The sequence below is a fragment of the Danio aesculapii genome, chromosome 22, assembly GCF_903798145.1.
Source record: "Danio aesculapii chromosome 22, fDanAes4.1, whole genome shotgun sequence".
Lineage (NCBI taxonomy): Eukaryota > Metazoa > Chordata > Actinopteri > Cypriniformes > Danionidae > Danio > Danio aesculapii.
Window position 1 is genome coordinate 6,491,173 of NC_079456.1, and position 22,913 is coordinate 6,514,085.

The window sequence follows — 22,913 nt, forward strand, 5'->3', positions numbered from 1 at the left end:
ACTCATTAAGGCTGGAAACCACTTGAGGGTGAGTAAATAAAGTCAATTATATATATTTTTTAGGCTGATCGATGCCTTTAACGTAGCCCTAAACTAGAACATGCATGATATTAATAGTGAATTTCTGTAGGGCTTTCAGTATCATGAGGGCCACATTAAACATTTAGATGCAATTTGAGCACTGTGAAACTCTAAGAGAGCGCGAGAGAGTGAGCGTGTGCTTGCGGCCGATCCGGGAGCTCAGATAAAGCAGTGTGTGTGTGTGTGTGTTTGTCCAATCTGAAACAGGTTCTCCCACAATATCAACTCTCCACCCCATCCTGGTGGCACTTTATAAGCCCAGCCTCTCCACCAAGAGACACCCGTTGTGCTCAGGTCTGCCCACTGGTTCTCATCCTAAACCTCTGCAGCTCTCCACTTTTTTTGTCAGCATGAGTCTGAGAAGCAAGCGCATCAGTTCCAGCAGCTCTGTGAGGAGCAGCGGGAAGATGGGAGGTTATGGGTACAGCAGTTTAAGTGGGATCTCCTTGGGAGCGTCTGCCCCCAGTTTCAGCACCAGCTCTGCCTATTTGGGGCCGCCGATCGCCAGCGTCTCCGTTAACAAGAGCCTCCTGGCGCCTCTTAACCTGGAGATCGACCCCAACATCCAAATGGTGCGCACTCAGGAGAAAGAGCAGATCAAGTCGCTGAACAACCGATTCGCCACCTTCATCGATAAGGTACAGTTGGGTCTTGGGTCAAGTGTTGAGAAACTCAATATCTTGTAAAGCATCAGTCAACAACAAAAACAGTAGAAATGTTTGCATAAGGTGCAGTTGGGTCTTTCGTTCAATTGAGAAAAGTATATTTTCACTTTTTATTGAAAGCACTAGTCCAAAAACTAGATTCTGTAAAGCATCAGTAAAAAAGGGTGGGGGTTAGGGTAAAGGTCTGAATGATAAGGAATAGTTAGATCTTTAATTGGATGAGAAAACTAAATTAAGAATAGTTTTTAGAGCATCAGTCAAAAAAGTTGAAGTATTAGAGCGCCAATCAAATAAAAAAGGCCATCATCTAGAGGTCTGAATAATAAGGTGCAATTACATTCAATAAAAAAAAAAAACAGTAAATTCAATATTTTATACAACTTCAGTCCATAAAGTAGAGGTATTTGCATGATAAGGTATAGTTGGGTCTTTCATTCAATTGAAAAAAAGTTTATTGTGATTTTGTTTTTTTGAGAGCCAGCCAAAAAAAACAAAAAACAAAAACAAAAAAAAAAAAACAGGGAGGGCAATGGGGTAGAGGTCTGAACAAAAAGGTACAATTGTTTTTTTCATTCGATGAGAAAAATAAATTGAGAAACTCAATATGTGTAGAGCATCAGTCAAAAAAGTAGTTTTGTAGAGCGTCAGTCAAATAAAGGAGTTTTGTAGCGTCAGTCAAAAAAATATGATAGTTTTATACAATGTCAGTCCAAAAAAAGTTTAGTTTTGTAGCGTCAGTCAAAAAAGGATAGTTTTATACAATGTCAGTCCAAAACAGTTGAGTTTTGTAGAGCGTCAGTCAAAAAATTATAGTTTTGTAGAGCCTCAGTCAAAAAAAAAATCAGTTTTGTAGAGCCTCAGTCAAAAAATTATAGTTTTGTAGAGCCTCAGTCAAAAAATTATAGTTTTGTAGAGCCTCAGTCAAAAAATTATAGTTTTGTAGAGCGTCAGTCAAAAAAAAATCAGTTTTGTAGAGCCTCAGTCAAAAAATTATAGTTTTGTAGAGCCTCCGTCAAAAAATTATAGTTTTGTAGAGCCTCAGTCAAAAAAATATAGTTTTGTAGAGAGTCAAAGAAAAAGATAGTTTTATACATTGTCAGTCCAAAAAAGAAGAGTTTTGTAGAGCGTCAGTCAAAAAAGGATAGTTTTATATATTGTCAGTCCAAAAAAAGTAGAGTTTTGTAGAGCGTCAGTCATAAAAGATAGTTTTATACATTGTCAGTCCAAAAAAGAAGAGTTTTGTAGAGCGTCAGTCAAAAAAGGATAGTTTTATATATTGTCAGTCCAAAAAAGTTGAGTTTTGTAGAGCGTCAGTCAAAAAAAATCAGTTTTGTAAAGCGTCTGTCAAAAAAAATCAGTTTTGTAAAGCGTCAGTCAAAAAAAATCAGTTTTGTAAAGCGTCTGTCAAAAAAAAACTGTTTTGTAAAGCGTCAGTCAAAAAAAATGATAGTTTTGTAGAGCGTCAGTCAAAAAAAATCAGTTTTGTAAAGCGTCAGTCAAAAAAAATGATAGTTTTGTAGAGCGTCAGTCAAAAAAAATCAGTTTTGTAAAGCGTCAGTCAAAAAAAATCTGTTTTGTAGAGCGTCAGTCAAAAAAAATCAGTTTTGTAGAGCGTCAGTCAAAAAAAATGATAGTTTTGTAGAGCGTCTGTCAAAAAAGATAGTTTTATACATTGTCAGTCCAGAAAAGTTGAGTTTTGTAGAGCGTCAGTCAAAAAAGATGGTTTTATATATTGTCAGTCCAATAAAAGTTGAGTTTTGAAGAGCGTCAGTCAAAAAAGATGGTTTTATATATTGTCAGTCCAATAAAAGTTGAGTTTTGTAGAGCGTCAGTCAAAAAAAATCAGTTTTGTAGAGCGTCTGTAAAAAAAAATCAGTTTTGTAGAGCGTCTGTCAAAAAAAATTATAGTTTTGTAGAGCGTCTGTCAAAAAAGTATTGTTTTATACATTGTCAGTCCAGAAAAGTTGAGTTTTGTAGAGCCTCAGTCAAAAAAATATAGTTTTGCGGAGCGTCAGTCAAAAAATTATAGTTTTATACATTGTCAGTCCAAAAAAGTAGTTTTGTAGAGCGTCAGTCAAAATAATGTTAGTTTTGTAGAGCATCAGTCAAAGAAATGATAGTTCTATAGATTGTCAGTCCAAAAAAATTTGTTTTGTAGTGTGTCAAAAAAATGAGTTTTGTAGAGCAGTCCAAAAAAAGTTCTGTTTTGTAGTGTCAGTCAAAAGAGTTGAGTTTTGTAGAGCGTCAGTCAAATAAATGAGTTTTGTAGCGTCAGTCAGAAAAATGATAGTTTTGTAGAGTGTCAGTCAAAAAAAAAGTTTTATATATTTTCAGTCTAAAAAAAAAGTTCTGTTTTGTAGAGCGACCGTAAAAAAAATTATAGTTTTGTAGAGCGTCAGTCCGAAAAAAGTTGAGTTTTGTAAAGCGTCAGTCAACAAAAAGGATTTTTATACATTGTCAGTCCAAAAAAAGCTCTGTTTTGTAGAGCATCAGTTAAAAAGTAGATTTTTGAAGAGCATCAATCCAAAAGGAAAAGTTTTGTAGAGCGTCAGTCGAAAAAAAAATAGAGTTTTGTAGAGCACCAGTCAAGAAAAGGTAAAGGTCTTTGCATGTTCAAGCCACTAGAGTGTTGATGACGATGATAACGTCTTAACACTAACAGCTAACATCAACATCTCAAACCTCAAGAGAAAGCAGATTAGGTACTCGCATGAAAACGATAGTTCTGTAGCGTGACCCATTTCTCTGAAGCCTGTAACCTGATAAAAAGCAGGTCAGATCTGACCAAGCCACCGAAGACAGCACAATCCCAGCGAGTATGAAGGAAGCTTTTGTGCGCCCGAGGACAATGCAACCGAATCCCAGGAGCCTGCCGGACTGAAATCGACACTTCAATCGCACTCAAGTACAACCAAGTCACTGTTGTGGGTCGGGGCAGGGCTGGGTCCTCCAACACGGGTCTCAGGTCGGCTTTTAAAGTGCTGGAAGTTAAGGTTTTACGAAGAGCCCAACTAGGTCAGCCACTACTCTCCGGAGTGTTAGCGTTCAGCTAATGCGGAGTCATATTGCTCTGTTAATGAGTCCATCCTGGCAGGGTGGGCATCAATTAAAGCGGCCGGGCTTTCAGGATGTGCAGTGAACCAAACAAAGTGCCAAAGAAGAGCTCTTTCTTCTTTGTTCTTGACAGGAAACTCCAGTCAACTTTGTAATCTCAGTATGTTGGGTTTAAAGATAGAGTGACATTTACTTGATGATATAATAGATGCCACTTGAGGATTCACCTGTTGTTCCAGTTTGCACCGCATAACACTGGGTACTTTAAAGGGACAGTTCACCCGAAATGGAAATTACCTTATCATTTATTCACCTTCATGTGGTTTTAAACCTTTATATGAGTTAATTTCTTCTGTTGAGGATATTTCGAAGAATATATTGACCCATCAACTTCCAAAGTAGGAAAATAAATTACTATTGAAGTCAATGGGTGCCAAACAACCAGCATTTTTCAACAGAAGAAAGGAACTCATGAAGGTTTAAAACCACATGAATGAATAGATGATGAAAGAATTCCCCCTCAAAAACTTCTCATCATCCAAAATGACCCATTAATCCCCCAAAAGTAAACAAAACTAATCCCTTTAATAATGCCTCATCATCCAAAATGACCCATTCATTCCAAACAAATACACAAAACATCGAGAAATAGATGCATTAACAGGCTCCAATTAGATTTTGTGCAGAACTTCATAACATAGAACTTCGAAAATATTTATGGTTGGTTACCTGTGTAGGTGCGCTTCTTGGAGCAGCAGAACAAAATGCTGGAAACCAAATGGGAGCTGCTGCAAATCCAGACTCCAGGACGCTCCAACGTCGAGCCCATGTTTGAGGCTTACATGGCCAACCTGCGCAGACAGATGGACGTGGTGAACAACGACAGGACCAAGCTGGACGGAGAGCTGAGGAACATGCAGGGTCTCGTAGAGGACTTCAAGCACAAGTAAAGCACTTCCGTCTACACAAACAAACAACATTTAAAGGAATAGTTCAAGCAAAAATGAAAATATCCGGCATCGTTTACTCATCCTTTACGTCATCTGTTGAACACGAGAAAATATTTAGAAAAATGCTGGTTACCATTGACTTCCTTAGCATTTTCTTTCCTACTATGGAAGTCGATTAGTATCATCAACCAGCATGTATTCTTCTGTGTTCAACAGAAAAATGAAACTCATAAAGGTCTGAAACCACTTAAGGTAGAGTAAATGAGCAGGTTCTTCAGATTTTTTGATGAAGTACCTGCTTAAAGCATCTTTTGTTGACTGTACAGTGCATTATTTCAGAATCAGAATCAGAAAGAGCTTTATTGCCAGGTATGTTCACACATACGAGGAATTTGTTTTCGTGACAGAGCTTCTACAGTGCAACAGAATTACAGAGACAGGACAAAAAACAGATAATAAATATATTTAAAAAAAATAGAAGTAAGTAGTGAATGCAAATATACATATTGACAAGTGTATTTACAGGTATATTACTACATACGTTATATGTGCAGCTGTTATGTGCAAATTGGCATGTAAAGTGTGTTGTTAAATAAGTGTATATGTGTATAAAAGTGTATAGCAGTAGTGATGTTTGTTCCACAATTATTATCATCAAGTGTTCATGAGATGGATTGCCTGAGGGAAGAAACTGTTTCTGTGTCGGGCTGTTCTGGTGCGCAGTGCTCTGTAGCGTCGACCAGAAGGTAAAAGTTCAAAGAGGCAGTGTGCTGGGTGTGAGGAATCCAGAGTGATTTTGGCAGCCCTTCTGCTCGCTCTGGATAAGTACAGTTCTTGGGGAGTAGGAAGGGTTGTACCACTGATTCGCTCAGCAGTCCGAACTATTCGACGTAGTCTTTGGAGATCATATTTAGTAGCTGAGCTAATTATTTTTAGTTCTGTATTTTACAGTACTTAGGATCAACTGGTACACTCTTGAATGCTGGATTGTATTGACCCATTGTATTATTGGGTCAATAATGCAACCAATGAGTTAAAAATTGACATTTATTAGAAAAAAAAAATCTATCGAACTTTGGGTTTGTCCATATTTGACCCACCGTTCAATTAAACTTAAATTTCACTTTCAATTTTCACTGTATAATTGACCCAATAATACAATGGGTCAATAAAACCCAGCATTGTTGCATTAGAAACAATGCGACTTCTTTAGAGAGAACTCATGAAAGTGCTTTATAATGGAAAAACAGAAAGAAACCTGACTTTCTGACACTGGCGTCCAAATTGCAAGTCATTTAATCACAATTTGAATTGACATTGCCTAATAAATGAACCGGTTATCATCAAAAATCCACCAAAATATGAGTTTATTTGGAATAATTGCGTTCTTGTCAAAAGTTAACACTTTGTATTTTCTTTGACTCAGATATGAAGATGAGATCAACAAAAGGAACAACCTGGAAAATGACTTTGTGATCCTGAAAAAGGTGAGATGCTTTACTGTTCAAAGGTCAAAAGCGGTCTTTTTTTTGCCACATTACGAAACTTAAACCAATGACCTCATTGCAATGTGAGGTTAGGGCAGGTTACCAAATAAAAAGGTGGACTTTCAGGAGCAGGGAAAGTTAAACTTTCACAACACGCTGAATAAAAGCAGCTCAGGAGAGCGAACAATGAGTCGTTTGGGAGGGGTAAAGAGTCTGGAGGGATCAAATCACCATTGACAAAAGCCTGGGTGGGGATACGGCATTATTTATACACTGGAGGAGATCTGTTTTCAATGGCCTACAGAGAGCAGCAACAAGTCAAACTTGCATACTAAGGATATGTACACGATGTAGCTCTACTGATATGTTGGTATGAGTGCCCGAGGAAGATGTACAAGTTTGACAAGGTTTCATTTGAGAAGAGGAAAAACAGAGTGCTATGTGTCCCGCAGGATGTAGACTCGGCGTATCTGGTGAAAGCTGATTTGGAGGACAAAGTTGGTGCGTTGACTGACGAGATCAACTTTCTGAGAACCATTTATGACGAGGTGATGCACGCATACAGTTCAGGACTATATTATTAGCCCTCCTGTGAGATTTCCATTCTTTTTCAGTTATTTCCCAAGCGCTGTTCAACAGAATAAGAAAATATTTTCACAGTACTTTCTAATGTAATGCTCTTATGGGTAAAGTCTTGTTGCTTTTAGCTGGGCTGGAATAAAAAAAACATATTTAAAAAGTAAAAACTGTTAAGTGCGCAATATTATTAGCCCTCTTAAGAAATGTTTTTTTGATTGTCTACAGAACAAACCAATGTTGTCCAATGACTTTCCGAACTAACCAGTTGAGCTTTTAAAGGTCCCGTAAAATTAAAATAAAGTTTATTTTTGTTTTTTTTTAAGTTAGTATATCATTATGTTAGTCTTAAAGGATATCTATAAGCTAGTGTGCTAAAAAAAAGTCATAAAATTTGCATTTAGAAGAAATAAAACTTCAAGTTTGTCACTTTCACCTAATGGATCAACAATTTCATTTCAGGTCACCTCATACTTCAGTTTCTCATCAAATCTTCTGACCAATCAAATGCTCTCTAGTATCTGACATGCCCCGCCCCCTTCAAGAAGGTTCTCATTTCAGTGCTTCCCACACATAGACTTTACTTGGGCGGGCCTCCCTGGTATATTAACAGCCGCCCAATTATATTTAGTGACAAATTTTTTTTTTTTTTTAAGATTTATTTTTGGCCTTTTTGCCTTTATTAGGCGGAGAGGACAGTTTTACAGACATGAAGCGAAGTGGGAGAGAGAGAGGGGGTAGGGACGGGAAATGTCCACGAGCCGGGATTCGAACTCGGGATGCCCTGATGTCGGGATGCCACCTTATGTCAGTGCGCTAACCACTAGGCTATTGCACTGACACATTTTTTTGTACTATTATTAACATCCTTATACACTCTTTGTATCCGCTCAATATAACCAAACATCCGCAATCGATTAAGTAGTGGAAAATCTCTCATTTACCAGTTTCGTTCTGTGCCCGTGAGACCTGTCAACAATCGTGCAGACAGTTTCACTTGCCCTTCAGACCCAAAGACAAGCATTTTTGAGACTTAAAATATTTGTCCGGCTCGGGTTTCTAAATCTTCGGAATTTAGCTTTTGCTTTCGCTTTCTAAAGCTTGTGTGCGTTTCTCCAATACCTTTTTTTAAAGACTACATTCACAGCTGACAGCGCACGCACAGCCGCGATACCAAGAGGAAAAGTAAATGATAAATTAATCTAAATGAGTCATAAAAACTTTACTATATACTCAGAGAGGACGAAATGACATCTAAACTGGCTGCAAAATATATGTACACCATTAGTAATGGTTAATCAATGCATTTGCCTTATTTTAAAAAATTATACTCACGTTAGTCTTGCAATTATGAAAATGTTTAGAGAATGTCTGTTTTTATGAACTTTTCTGTCATTTTGCTGATCATTTTATTAATTTGATTGTTAATATATTTAATAGGCTATTTTATATACACATCTAAAATGCTTTGGCATTCAAGTTTGCTTTGAAGAGAGAAGAGAGAGATTTTACCTGTCAGTGGGTGCACATGGCTCCTGAATAGCATAAAAGTATTTCTTTTTTATTTAGTATTATTTTAATTAGTTTTTATTTCATTAAGTCTTTTTTTTCTTTAACCCATTGACAAGAAAAGTGTCACAATAAATACAATTATTATTAAAAATGAAATTATGTTGTGTTTGTCGCATACAGTTAACTATTTATGTGATGTGGGTAAAAGGTGTGTTTCAATCCGGCTAGCATCGCAAGTATATTTCAAACCTGTTAGAAGCACTGCATTAGCTTTTTATTTGATGCACTCAACCACTCTCACTGGCAGAGCTGTGATTTAAAAAAGGGAGGAGCTACTCTATGTCCCACCCTCTCTTCGTGTTTCAGTAAGATAACGTCAAACATCGAATAACATTTTTAAATAGATATTTAAATGCCACTTTAACCTAAAAATTAGTAACTTATAAAATATTATGTACTGTGGCAAATGAAATTATTAGAAATTTAGTTTATTATGTTTTTAAAAAAATGTGTTGAAAAAAAAATCTCTCTGATAAACAGCGCTTGGGAAATAAATGAAAAAAAAAAAACTGAAAACGTACAATTTTATTAAAGGGGAAATCGTTTTGTCAACTCTACATATGCACATACATACATTTACCAACCCAGGCTCATTCTGAAAACATAGTCCCATGGACGTTTCTGGAGACTGCAAATAATGTAGCAGGAGGTACGTATGGCTGCAATTCATTTTTTAAGCGAACGCTGCGGGGCGGTATGACGCCATCTCTTTTAGCGCTTACCGGCTGACCGCTAACCTTCGTGTGGAGGGCTTTCCCGCTGCAATCAGTTTGTCCATTTAGCTCGTCCTGTACATCTGCGGACTTGAGACGCAGAGAGGAGCAGACCCCGACGACGACCGGGATCGAGTCCGGGGAAGAGCGGTTCCAGAAATCAGGTAAGACTAAAACAGAATCCAAGAAATAAAGTGAACAAGTTCATAACAGGGTGAGAATGTGGTAAAATCTGAAAACGTGGTAAAAATCAGACGAGAGCTTTTCTTTTTCTGGACAGCTTTTGTAAATTGTTGGTTGGGTTTAGGGAAGTAAGTGGGCGGGTCAATCGGTAAAATTGGTTGGGTTCAGGGAAGGAGGAGGGTGGGTCGGCCGGCCGACTGGCCGTTCGCCCAGTCAATCATTCAGCCAGTCGGACAGACAGATGGTCGTTCGACAGCGGCCTCTGGTGGGTTTACGCGAGAACAGCGCGGGAGCGAACAGCATTCTCGAGAGACATTTGAGAAGCAAAAAAGCGCACACAGCGGCCTCTCGTGGATTTGCGAAAACCAAAAACTGAAAAAATCCTTACCTCCCGGGACGTATTTCGCGGTCTCCAGAAACGTCCACGGGACTATGTTTTCAGAATGAGCCGGGGTTGCCATTTACATCTAAAACTGCCTTATTTTACAGAAAATAAATAAAACAAATTTTATCTTATAAGCACTTAAGCATTATTTTTAAACGAGTATTGTATCTCATCTAACTTCAACAAAGTGTTTAAATTTATATTAAATGTCAACGTCGGAAATTAATTCTAAGTGAAACAATAAACAAAATGGACTCACATATCAGCACAAATCTGAATGTGTGTATATTTTGCACACTTAATATACAAGTCGTTTTAGAAAAAGACAAAGCGCATAGCTAAACAACAAATAAATAACCCTCATCTTTCTGAATCAGGAACTGCGTGAACTGCAGGCCAGCATTAAAGACACGTCCGTGGTGGTGCAGATGGACAACTCACGAAACCTCAACATGGATCATATTGTGGCCGAAGTCAAGTCTCAATATGAGGAGATCGCAGCCAGGAGCCGTGAAGAGGCTGAATCCTGGTACAAGTCCAAGGTACACATAAAATGCAATGTAATGAACTTATTAGTCAACATCAAGTCATTAAGAAAATGAAATGGCGTATTTGTCATTTCTAAACAAACGAATCTCCGAATGACTACAGTAATTAGTGTCAGGTATATTGCATTGATTTATGGTTGGTCAGTTTGATCAGATGTCATCTCAAGCCAATCAGTACAATGACGAGCTGCGAAACACCAGAGGAGAGATCGGGGACATCAACCGTATGATCAGCCGTCTGCAGAGCGAGATCGAGGTTGTTAAAGCACAGGTAAGAAACATGCTACGTTTACCTTCAGTTTAAAAACTGGTGATGCTCTATGCTAGTTTTAAACAGCAGATGGCACTCTAGGCAAGTTTTAAACAATAGATAGCACTCTAGACCAGTTTTTAACAGCTGATGGCACTCTAGGCTAGTTTTTAACAGCGGATGGCGCTCTAGACTAGTTTTTTTAAAAACTGGTGATGCTCTATGCTAGTTTTAAACAGCAGATGGCACTCTAGGCAAGTTTTAAACAATGGATAGCGCTCTAGACCAGTTTTTAACAGCTGATGGCACTCTAGGCTAGTTTTTAACAGTAGACGGCACTTTAGACTAGTTTTTAAAAACTGGTGATGATCTATGCTAGTTTTAAACAGCAGATGGCGCTCTGGGCAAGCTTTAAACAATAGATAGCGCTCTAGACCAGTTTTTAACAGCTGATGGCACTCTAGGCTAGTTTTTAACAGTAGACGGCACTTTAGACTAGTTTTTAAAAACTGGTGATGATCTATGCTAGTTTTAAACAGCAGATGGCGCTCTGGGCAAGCTTTAAACAATAGATAGCGCTCTAGACCAGTTTTTAACAGCTGATGGCACTCTAGGCTAGTTTTTAACAGTAGACGGCACTTTAGACTAGTTTTTAAAAACTGGTGATGATCTATGCTAGTTTTAAACAGCAGATGGCGCTCTGGGCAAGCTTTAAACAATAGATAGCACTCTAGACCAGTTTTTAACAGCTGATGGCACTCTATGCTCATTTTTAACAGCAGATGGTGCTCTAGACTAGTTTTTAAAAACTGGTGATGCTCTATGCTAGTTTTAAACAGAAGATGGTGCTCTGGGCAAGCTTTAAACAATAGATAGCGCTCTAGACCAGTTTTTAACAGCTGATGGCACTCTAGGCTAGTTTTTAACAGCAGATGGCGCTCTAGGCACGTTTATAACAGCAGACGGCGCTCTAGACTAGTTTTTAAAAACTGGTGAGGCTCTATGCTAATTGTAAACAGCAGACGGTGCTCTAGGCAAAATGCAAATAACAGATAGCACTTTAGACTAGTTTTTAACAGCTGATGGCACTCTAGGCTAGTTTTTAACAGCTGATGGCACTCTAGGCTAGTTTTTATAAGCTGATGGCACTCTAGGCTAGTTTTTAAACAGTAGATAGTGCTATAGGCTAGTTTATACCAGCAGATGGCACTCTAAGCTAGTTTTTAAACAGTTGATGGCGCTTCAGGTTAGTTTTTACCAGCAGACAGCGCTGTAGGCTAGTTTTTAAAAACTAGTGACACTCTAGGCTAGTTTTAAAGAGCAAATGGTGTTCAACGCTTGTTTTGAAACAGCAGATGGAGCTCTAGGGTAGTTTTTAACAGCAGATATCGCTGTACGCTACTTTTTCTCAGCAGATTGCATTCTAGGCTAGTTTTTAAACAACAGAAGGTGCTCTAGTTTAGTTTTTAATCAGCAGATGGCGCTCTAGGCTAGTTTTTAAACAGCAGATGACGCTCTGGGCTAGTTTTTACCAGCAGACGGAACTCTAGGCTAGTTTTCAACAGCAGCTCAACACTAGTTTTTAACAGCTAATGTCACTCTAGGCTACTTTTTAACAGCTGATGGTGCTCTAGGCTAGTTTTTAAACATCAGATGGTGCTAAATGTTAGTTTTTAATCAGCAGATGGCGCTCTAGGCTAGTTTTTAAACAGCAGATGACGCTCTAGGCTAGTTTTTACCAGCAGACGGAACTCTAGGCTAGTTTTCAACAGCAGCTCAACACTAGTTTTTAACAGCTAATGTCACTCTAGGCTAGTTTTTAATCAGCAGATGGCACTCTAGGGTAGTTTTTAAACAGCAGATGACACTCTAGGGTAGTTTTTACCAACAGATATTGCTCTAGGTTAGTTTTTTAAACTGATGATGCTCTCCACTAGTTTTAAACAGCAGATGATGCTCTAGGCTAGTTTTAACAGCAGATGACACTCTCTGCTAGTTTTAAACCACAGAAGGTGCTGTAGTCTAGTTTTTAACAGCAGAAGGCACTCTAGGCTAGTTTTCAAAGCAGACGTGCTCTATGCTAGTTTTTAACAGAAGTCAGCGCTCTTTGCTAGTTTTTAACAATAGATGGCACTCTAGGCTAGTTTTCCAGGCTAGTCTTAACAGCAGACGTGCTCTATGCTAGTTTTTAACAGAAGCCAGTGCTCTTTGCTAGTTTTTAACAATAGATGGCACTTTAGGCTAGTTTTCCAGGCTAGTTTTAACAGCAGACGTGCTCTAGGCTAGTTTTTAACAGAAGTCAGTGCTCTTTGCTAGTTTTTAATAATAGATGGCGCTCTAGGCTAGTTTTCCAGGCTAGTTTTAACAGCAGACGTGCTCTATGCTAGTTTTTAACAGAAGTCAGTGCTCTTTGCAAGTTTTTAACAATAGATGGCACTTTAGGCTAGTTTTCCAGGCTAGTTTTAACAACAGACGTGCTCTAGGCTAGTTTTTAACAGAAGTCAGTGCTCTTTGCTAGTTTTTAACAATAGATGGCACTCTAGGCTAGTTTTCCATGCTAGTTTTAACAGTAGACGGTGGTCTAGGCTAGTTTTTAACAGCAGATAGTGCTCTAGGAGAGTTTTTAACCACACACTCAAATGCTAACAAGAAATGCTTGTGCGTAAACAAGCTCACTTTGAACATTCTTACAATTCACTTACCTAAATCTTTCCTAACTTTAGTAATGATTATTTTAGGATAATGTGGTATATGCAAGGAATTGGACGCAAGCAGAGTATGGTACGTTTGTAAAGCATACAGCGCTATCTACTGTTAAACCTAAGCTCAGAATTGATTCAAGAGACAACAGTGATGTATTTGTAAATCACAGAATCAAATTCTCAAGTGATTTTTCAAGACAGCTCTATTAATAACTCTCAATGCTGCGATCAATTTAGCGTGCTAACCTGGAGAACCAGATAGCCGAGGCAGAGGATCGTGGTGAAATGACCGTGAAGGAAGCTAAAGGTCGCATTAAGGACTTAGAAGAGGCTCTTCAGAGAGCCAAACAGGACATGGCCCGTCAGCTCCGTGAATACCAGGAGCTCATGAATGTCAAGTTGGCTTTGGATATCGAGATCGCCACCTATAGGAAGCTGCTGGAAGGCGAAGAAGACAGGTAAAAAAAACATAGAGCCTTATTTTCAAAGAAAATTCTGGTACGACGTAAGAGAACTGAAATGTTTGCATTGATAAATATTGACCGTCTCATTACTTTTAAAAACTTCACACAGAATTGGACAGCAGCCCATTGTGAACATCCAGGCCGTTCCCAACTACAGTGAGTCTAAATGACATTAAACATTACAACAATGGCCAGAATACATGCATAAAACATCTGACTTCTACGTGACTTTGTCCACATGTTAATGCAAGAAAGGTAAATATTGACCATGGAATAGTATTTCCATTAGTACAGCTGAAGGCAAAATTTTCCTTTTAAAAATATTTCCCAAGCGATGTTTGATAGATCAAAGACATTTTCAAAGCATTTGCAATGTTATTTTCAATTTGTTTACGCTTGGCTGAAATAAAAGCAGATTTTATATTTTTTAAAAACATTTTTAGTAGCTCATCAACAGCATTTGGGAAATATTTTAAAAAGAATAACAATTTCACAGGTGAGCTAATTACTTTGACTTCACCTGTAGATCATTTTAAACATCTCCATCCACTTCCTTGTTAAAATCTCTCTCAGAAATGTGCACCGTCAGTCTATACTTTTATATTAAGCTTGCTGCACACCATTAATATTCAATGTCATGGTAGCAAAATGGGTCACAAATGGCATTTTATGTTGACAATGTTACCTTCGTACATACTCTGAATATTGCTTCTATTTTTCGTCACAGGCTCCAAGGGGATGAATGGTTTTCAGCAGAACAGCTCTCCATCACCTAAAATAGTTATCAAGACTACTGAAACAAGAAACAGCACCAGATTCAGCACTCACTGAAGTGTTAAGCATAAACAAAAATTGCTATATTATACCTAATAGTTCATTATATGTTTAAGTATATATATATATACACATGAGTAGTTTGTCTTTCTATGAATCAATGACATTAATCTGCAATTACTTTTTTTGTTGTTGAAAGATCGTGAACCTTGTACCTGATTCTTATTATACACATATATATTATATTCAATTTATATACTCAATGTTAATTGTGATATTCAATATAAAGAATTTAACTTAGTTGGATAAACTTGCACGTGGTCCTTTACTCTTACAACACATGATAATCTGACAAGCAAAATTATGTTTTATTATGTGATTTACTCAATTGAGTTAATGTTAAACAAGGCTCCAACTACAGCCCAAAAATGGAAATTTAAGCTTTTCATTTTTTTTAATACTGATTTGTTAGTTATTTAAAACAATATAAATATGTAATAACTATAAATTCACGTAGATATACCTACAAACTAATACACAACTTAAACAAATACATTACATTTCAACATTTGCAGTCCAGAGAGTCCAACATTTTAAAAAATAGGAAAAAAAAAACAATACAGCACAGCAGAAAAATTACTTACCTTGCTATACAGTGTAGAAAGGAGAATGTCTGAAAAATAAAACCAGTGCAATTGGAGCATTTCTTCCTGTGAAACCTGTTGAAACTTAAAAATAGTCATTTATCTTTTGGCTACAGGCAGATACACTTACAGGACAGTCTGTGTTCACTGGCACAGCAAAACTTGACTTCATGACATTTCTCATAATGTCCTTGATGCTCTCTGATCTCAAGAATTGCTTTATAACGTCACACAATCACCAAAAAACAGCTTTTAGAATAGGCTACAGTTTACGTTAAGGTAAAACTATGTTTTATTTTTTTAGTTCTACTGTATCTATTGCACAAGTAACAAGTGAACTATCGTAGCGACGAAAACTAGAGTAATTTTAGAACAAATCGTCGTCTTCCTATCATTTTCAACAAGGGTTTACATTTTTTCGAATGAGACAAACCCCAAATTCCCTCAAAATTACATCCTGAAGTACTTCTGTTTAAGAAAAGCATCAATGGGGATACGATGGCTACTGAAGAAGAACGGTGAAAGGTAAATTTCTCCAAATGGGCTACTTGCACAGCGTCTAGCTTATAATAAGTTATTAGAATAAGTGGCATAATTTCTCACCGCGACGCTTCAGTTTTCCAGGAGCAGCTCAATTCCGCTAGACATCTCCGTTTTACATATCTCAACGGCATTATCCAGTTTAATAACACATAAGGAGAAAAACAACAGCCGTTGAGCTGTTCGTCGGGTAATTTTTGAATTCCGAGAGCGCGGGAAGGCTCCCAGACGGAAAGCGCGCGCCGAATTCTGATCTTTGTAACAACAACAACAATAATAATACTGGATTAATTATTAATGCGTCTTAGTATCTCATGTCAAATGGTAAATTAATTTGGCTAAACAAATAAGTATTCACGTTACCTAGTAAAATGAGCTGTTGAAACTTTGTGTAAAATACAAAATAAGAATATTATTTATAGGCCTATGTAGACAAAAGACCAAAACATTCTTTGTCATTAAAGCATTAAATATAGCATTTATTGCAATACAAAATTAAGAGCATGGGCTAAAATATGTTTATGGCAAATTAATAATGCCATATATATCTCGTCACCTTGGAATTATAAGGTTCTATCTGTGTTCTGAATGATTTTGAGATATTGAGCTTCAATATTTGCATATCACATAGCAAACAGTATGTGTGTAACATTTGTTTTTTAAATAAAAAATCTTAAAACGTAAACAACTTATAAAAAACATCATATAATGTAAAGTTGTCATTTATTAAGAATATGTCAATAACTCAATTGACAAAAATGTCAGATAGAACCATGTATTTCTATGGTTACGATATATATATATATATATATATATATATATATATATATATATATATATATATATATATATATATATATATACATATATATATATATATATATATATACATATATATATATATATATATATATATACATATATATATATATATATATAGATACATATATATATATATATATATATATATATATATATATATATATATATATATATATATATATATATACATATACATATATACATATACATATATATATATACATATATATTTATACATATACATATATATATATACATATACATATATATATATATACATATACATATACATATACATATACATATACATATATATATATATATATATATATATATATATATATATATACACACACATATACACATATACATATTTGTGTGTGTATATATATATATATATATATATATATATATATATATACACATACATATATATATATATATACATATATATATATATATATATATATATATATATATATATATATATATATATATATATATATATATATATATATATATGTATGTATATATATATATATATATATATATATATATATATATATATATATATATACATACATATATATATATATATATACATACATATATATACACACATATACATACATTTCAACATTTAAAGTGGATCAAAACCTTTCATTAATGTTGCCCTAAGACTATTGAACAACACCCATTAACCCATTTTATATATATATATATATATATATTTTTTTTTTTTTGTCCACTTTAAATGTTGACTACGGCATGAATCCGAAACACACAATAAAAAGTTCCATTAAATTAATGGCAAAATTAAGGATCACCAGTGCCCTCTTGTGTTAGTTAAATTGAATGACAAACAATGTTTGAATTCCAGACAAGGGTAAGGAGTCTGGTTTCTGTCCATAGTCAGAAGGCTGAGGAGTTCATCCATCCATTAATCAGTTCATCATCATCGTCTTCTGAAGAGCAGAAGACTTCTGTCCCACGACGTATTACCAAAACACTGCACCAGCTCCATGCTGCACTGCTTTTCCAAGTGCTCTCTAGCATGTGCCGCCATGTCTCCTCGGATCTTAAGGGCCTTGAAGTGGTCGAAGTCACTTCGGCCCAGTTTGCGTAACCGTCGCGCAGCAGAACGATAACACTTCCATGGCTGAGCCTCTAACAGCAGATGCTCACAGTGAGATGCCAGCCTAGACAGAAGAGACAGAAAAGCAGCGTCTCCATGGTTCAGGTGCACCCACATCGTCACCGCAAAACAAGTGCACAAGTGGAAACGGCTGCATCCAAACTTCCCCAAATAGGCCCGTAGCACTGCTCGGCTTTCAGTGTCATCTGTGATATCCAGGGGGATGAACTGGATGTTTAGGGGAAAGGGGTTTGAGGTTTGTGCACGGACGATTAAATCTCGGTCCAGGTCAAATCCAAGCATGTACAGCTCTCGTTTAGGAGAGTCACTTGCAGAGGCCTCCTTGTTTAGTAAATGCCTATATAGAGCAACAGACAAATCCTGAGAGGGGCAAACAACAAAACAGATTTTGGTGGTTAAAACTATAGTTATGAGCTGAAAATGCCAGAAATAACAAACTGGACACTAGTAAATAACATTAATTTAGGATGACAATACATAAACACCATTAATAGAGGTTCTAAAGAATTTAAAAAATGATCTGCTGAGCATAAATAATATTACTATTATTTATTAGTAATATAATATTACTAATAATTAATATTATTATTTGTTAATACTCATCATTTAAAGCGGTAGCTCACCAAAAAATTATGAAAATTTACTTTCTATTTACTCACTTACTTTTTAATTATTGTGAACATGTTTGAGTTTCTTTCTTCTGTTGAACATAACACCCGATATTTTAAAGAAAGCCAAAAACCTGTTACCACTGACATCCATAGTAGGAAAAACAAATACTGGAAGTCAATGGTTACAGCTTTTCAGCTTTCTTTAAAATATTTTATGTTCAACAGAAGAAAGAAACTCAAGCAGGTTTGGAACAAGAGAAAGAAGAGTAAATTAAGACAGTATTTTCAGTTTTGGGTGAACTATCCCTTCACTGACTTTTCCATGTTTGATAATATAATATTGCTTGATTATTTACTTAATTTCATTAATATTTAAGCTAGTCTTAACACTTAATTACATTTGTCTGATGAGATTGTTTGATGAGTAATAGCTTATAGTCAGAGTGCGATCGGGGGGTCAACTTTTTCGGTAATGTTAGTTTTTGTAATACACCCTTCAGTGAACCAAATGTGTTTCTGTTTGAATTACTTCTAATTTATTAATCAAATGTATTTACGTTTTCACTGTTTTGTGGGATATCTTGTGTATTCTGACTTATAGTATCCAATTAGCTACTTCTGAGGTTATGCTAAACTATGCATCTAATTTGACTTTACTTTTAGGCTATATGTAGAAACAAACAGCTATTTTACTTATTGTCTTGTGAATAGTTGTTCATTTGTCTATCGGTGATCTAGATCTGCCGGTTTCAGACCGCTGAATGATTTTTTTTCTGGCAGACTGACTAATTATGCATTGTCAGTGGTATGAATTGTTCTAGGGGTGGTTAAATGTATATTTATATTATTAATAAAAAAATGTATATTAATTTAAATTATTAACATAATTATTTAAAGTGAAAAGCAGAGCAAATTAGCTCTCAGTAAAAAAGAGCTGATGTCCTTCATAGGGGATCAAGTGTTAATTAGGGGGGGGTCAATGCCCCCCAAACCCCCCTGTAATTCGCACCCTGGTTATAGTTCAGAGAAAATATAAATGGTAAACAAATATTGAGGTAAATTACAGATAACCACATGAGAACATTAAAAATAAAGTAACAAGTGTAGTATCCAATAATAAACCCTGCTGAGAAACGGCCCTAAAAGGAACCATTAGACATTAACAATAAAAACCATTAACTATCAAATTGAAATCATTAAAACCAGTACAATTCATTGGTTTCAAATGCGTTTTTGGATCATATTACATTAGGATTTATTGGTTTAAAAATGCCACCAATGCGAGGCTAAATAAATATAAATACCAGACCAACTCACATCATAACCATGAAAACACTTACAAAACCAGTAGAACTTATGTGACAGTATCTATTGTTTATCAGCTGGGTAATTTAAGTATTTGAATCCAAAATTAGATATATTTTCAAAAAAGAAAAGACAGTGAAAAGCCTACACAATTGACATCCATAGTAGGAATAACAAATACTGGAAGTCAATGGTTACAGCTTTTCAGCATTCCTCAAAATATTTGCTTATGTTCAACGGAAGAAAGAAACTCAAGCAGGTTTGGAACAAATGAATGGTGAGTAAATTAGGACAGAATTTTCAGTTTTAGGTGTACCTTCCCTTTAATGACTTTCACATGTTTGGAAATCTGATATTGATTAATTACCCAATTTCCTTAATATTTAAGATGGTTTTAACACTTTATAATATTTATCTGACAAGATTGTTTTGTAAGTAGTAGGTAATAGTTCTGCGAAAATCTAAATAGTAAACAAATATTGAGGTAAATTAAAGATAACCACCTAAGAACGTTATTAGTGTCTAATAATATACTCTGCTGTAAAACAGCCCTAAAATAAACCATTATACATTTACCATAAAAACCATCAAAGTGTAACCACTAAAAATCATTACATTTTATTGATTACCACTAGGAGTTTTTGGTTTTAAAATGGCAGCAATAGAAGTAAATAAATAAATACCATTAGAGACTCACTGCAATTACCATTATAACAATAAACACCCCTAGAAACCATTAAAACTTCTGTGATAGTTTATAATGTTTTTCAGTAGGGTAATTTGATTATTTAAACCCAAAATTGGAAAAAATATAGAATAAATAGAATAGAATTAAAGAATAAATCAGTTTTTTTTTTACCCCTGAGTTACACCCCACATCCAGCATTAAAACTCGTTCACCATCGCCAGAAGTGAATCCGATGTTTTGAAGCAGCGCTTCTGGTATCAAACCCAGGCGATTCTCTGGTGGGTTGAAGGTGTAATAATTGATAAAGTTTCCATAAGGAGCAGCTCCTGGATCTTCATTTTCCCCTGAATTCACATGGGTGACACGAGTCTCCATGTCTGTACAACAACAAAATAATTCCTGAAGGCGAGCGGTAGCCTAGAAAGTAAACAGTTCCACGTTTGACTGATCTCAGTATACACAAATCAATGACGTTACAAACATACAAATTCAGCAATAAAACTACGATATTCGAGTATTTACATAACTATAAATATTATCTTTTAGAGTACAAAGTTTATAAACGTCTCTTTTTAAAAGAGAAAAACGCATTTGCGACATTTGGCCCTTCTGCTTTGCCATAGAGTTACGAAAAGGAACTGCGCATGCGCACTAACCACCTGCCTCTGACATTGAGAACAGCTTTGCATTTCCTCATACTTTACATTAGAAAATAAACAGGTAAGACTTTATATTTTCTATATCCCTGCAGTGAAATTGTGCTACTTACGATCTTAAACAATGATATCAATGTGGAAGGCAATTAAAAAACAACTTCTAGTGATCTCACTGCCAAAACTAATCGAGCTGTTTAGATCTAAGACGCAAACTCATGCTGATATTGTGTTTTTAGAAATTAAAGAAAATACTATTTGTTCTTACGAAATTCTTTCGCATTGTTACACTTATGAAATAGTCAAAAATAGACAATCTTTTAAATATACTTCATATGTAGCTTAAGACCCACTTTTTCTCAGATCAATAACTGTGAAATTGGTTATTAAAAGAGAAACACAAACCAAAATTAATTGAGGTAAAGTTGGTTTTATATTCACACATTCGTTGAGTGACAATTTATGCTCCCTATATTGTTAACTATGGTACTTTGAATATTCAGTCTGAAATCACATGCAAGTATGACCTGAAAACAACATTAGCACTATTTATTTGACTGTGAACATGATTGTACTTTGACAGTCATTGGCTGCTAATAGGATTGCACTATTTAGAATTTGCAAATAGTGTTTTTTCTGAAATTATATTATCAAAGAGAAAGTCAGAATGTGAATATAAAACCAAATCAATCAACTTTACCTCAATCTAAAATTAACCCGTTTTCTTTTCAACAGCTACCAATCTGAACACAACATGGTTTTCAAAGGGGCAGTTCACAAAAACAAAGCCAATTTAAATGCCCTTAACTTAATTTTTGTGTTCAGTAAAGCAAAAAATAAAATTAAGCTTGTTTTCAGGAGCCACAGGTATTCAGTTTTGTTTCTGCCAGAGTGCATATGGGTAAGCCATTGGCTTAAGTTTTATAGCAATGGCTATGTTTTTTTATTATATAAAAAATTTTGATATATATTTTGTAACACTCTACTGAAGAAAAAAAGTTGCAGGTATTGAGGGTGCATAAAACTCTCTGTTGGTTAGCAAAGAATGTTTTATTAAATGTAAATAGAACATTCCCTCTAGGTTGGGAGAACGTTCCTAAAATTAAATTTTTTTAAGGTACAAAAAAACCTTCCTGCAACATTCTGGGATGGTTACCTTTTGGTTAAACAAAGTTTGTACTTATCATGAGGTAAAGTTATTTTTATTTACACATTCTGACCTTCTTTATAGTATAACTTCACAAACATATTATTTGCAAATGCTAAATGGTTAAATCATATTAGCAGCTAATGACTATCAAAGTACAACATTGTTTACAGTCAAATGAGCTATGCTAATATTGTTTTAGAGTCACACTTACTATTGATTTCAGATTGAATATTCAAAGTACCATGGTAAACTATCGAGAACAGGTCACAAGTTGTCACTGAATGAATGTGCGAATATAAAACCAACTTTACCTAAATTGTTATTTGGTTTCTAAAATAACAAGTTGGTAACCAAATGGGAGCATTAGGCTAATGTTCAGTGCTTGCGGAGCAGAACACTCCAAAACAAAAACATTAGTTATAGTCAGCAAATGGTTGAATAACGTTCTCCTAACATTCCTAGAATATTAGAAACATTATACACTCACCAGCCACTGTGTTAGGTACACCTGTCTGACTGCTTGTTAATGCAAAATTCTAATCAGCCAATCACATGGCAGCAACTCAATGCATTTAGGCATGTAGACGTGGTCAAGACGATCAGCTGCAGTTCAAACCGAGCATCAGAATGGGGAAGAAAGGGGATTAAAGAGACTTTGAATGTGGCATGGTTTCTGGTGCCAGACTAGTCTGAGTATTTCAGAAACTGCTGATCTACTGGGTTTTCACGCACAACCATCTCTAGGGTTTACAGAGAATGATCCGACAAAGAGGAAATATCCAGTGAGCGGCAGTTCTGTGGGCGCAAATGTCTTGTTGATGCCAGAGGAGAATGGCCAGACTAGTTCCAGCTGATAGAAAGACAACAGTAACTCAAATAACCACTCGTTACAACCAAGGTCTGAAGAAGAGCATCTTTGAACACACAACACGTCCAAGCT

The 22,913-nt window shown here is 35.7% G+C and overlaps 3 protein-coding genes across 4 annotated transcripts in view; 2 read left to right on the top strand and 1 right to left on the bottom strand.

Annotated features, from left to right (window-relative positions):
• Positions 1 to 294: 294 nt before the first annotated feature.
• si:dkey-222f2.1 (keratin, type II cytoskeletal 8) lies at positions 295 to 14,654 on the top strand. 2 transcript variants are annotated; one of them, XM_056447969.1, is made up of 9 exons: positions 295 to 719; positions 4,538 to 4,746; positions 6,177 to 6,237; positions 6,690 to 6,785; positions 10,044 to 10,208; positions 10,369 to 10,485; positions 13,404 to 13,624; positions 13,740 to 13,786; positions 14,358 to 14,654. In XM_056447969.1, the coding sequence occupies exons 1-9, from the start codon at positions 432 to 434 to the stop codon at positions 14,459 to 14,461; spliced, it is 1,308 nt and encodes a 435-aa protein (XP_056303944.1). In that variant the 5' UTR covers positions 295 to 431; the 3' UTR covers positions 14,462 to 14,654. The 2 variants fall into 2 exon arrangements, with proteins under 2 accessions (XP_056303944.1, XP_056303943.1); XM_056447968.1 differs by having other exon boundaries at positions 339 to 719; positions 10,360 to 10,485; positions 14,358 to 14,652.
• Positions 14,655 to 17,138: 2,484 nt separating this feature from the next.
• LOC130216087 (pre-miRNA 5'-monophosphate methyltransferase) lies at positions 17,139 to 20,722 on the bottom strand. Its single transcript, XM_056447978.1, has 2 exons — positions 20,342 to 20,722; positions 17,139 to 17,926 (listed from the first exon to the last, which is right to left on the bottom strand). Exons 1-2 carry the CDS (start codon positions 20,543 to 20,545, stop codon positions 17,366 to 17,368), a joined length of 765 nt encoding a protein of 254 aa, XP_056303953.1. The 5' UTR covers positions 20,546 to 20,722; the 3' UTR covers positions 17,139 to 17,365.
• A 78-nt stretch (positions 20,723 to 20,800) lies between these two features.
• Positions 20,801 to 22,913, top strand: part of LOC130216088 (cytochrome c oxidase assembly protein COX14 homolog) — a 3,677-nt gene continuing 1,564 nt past the window's right edge. Inside the window, exon 1 of the mRNA XM_056447979.1 lies at positions 20,801 to 20,890. The gene's annotated coding sequence lies outside the window, so the exon portion shown is untranslated. The remainder of the gene's footprint in view (positions 20,891 to 22,913) is intronic.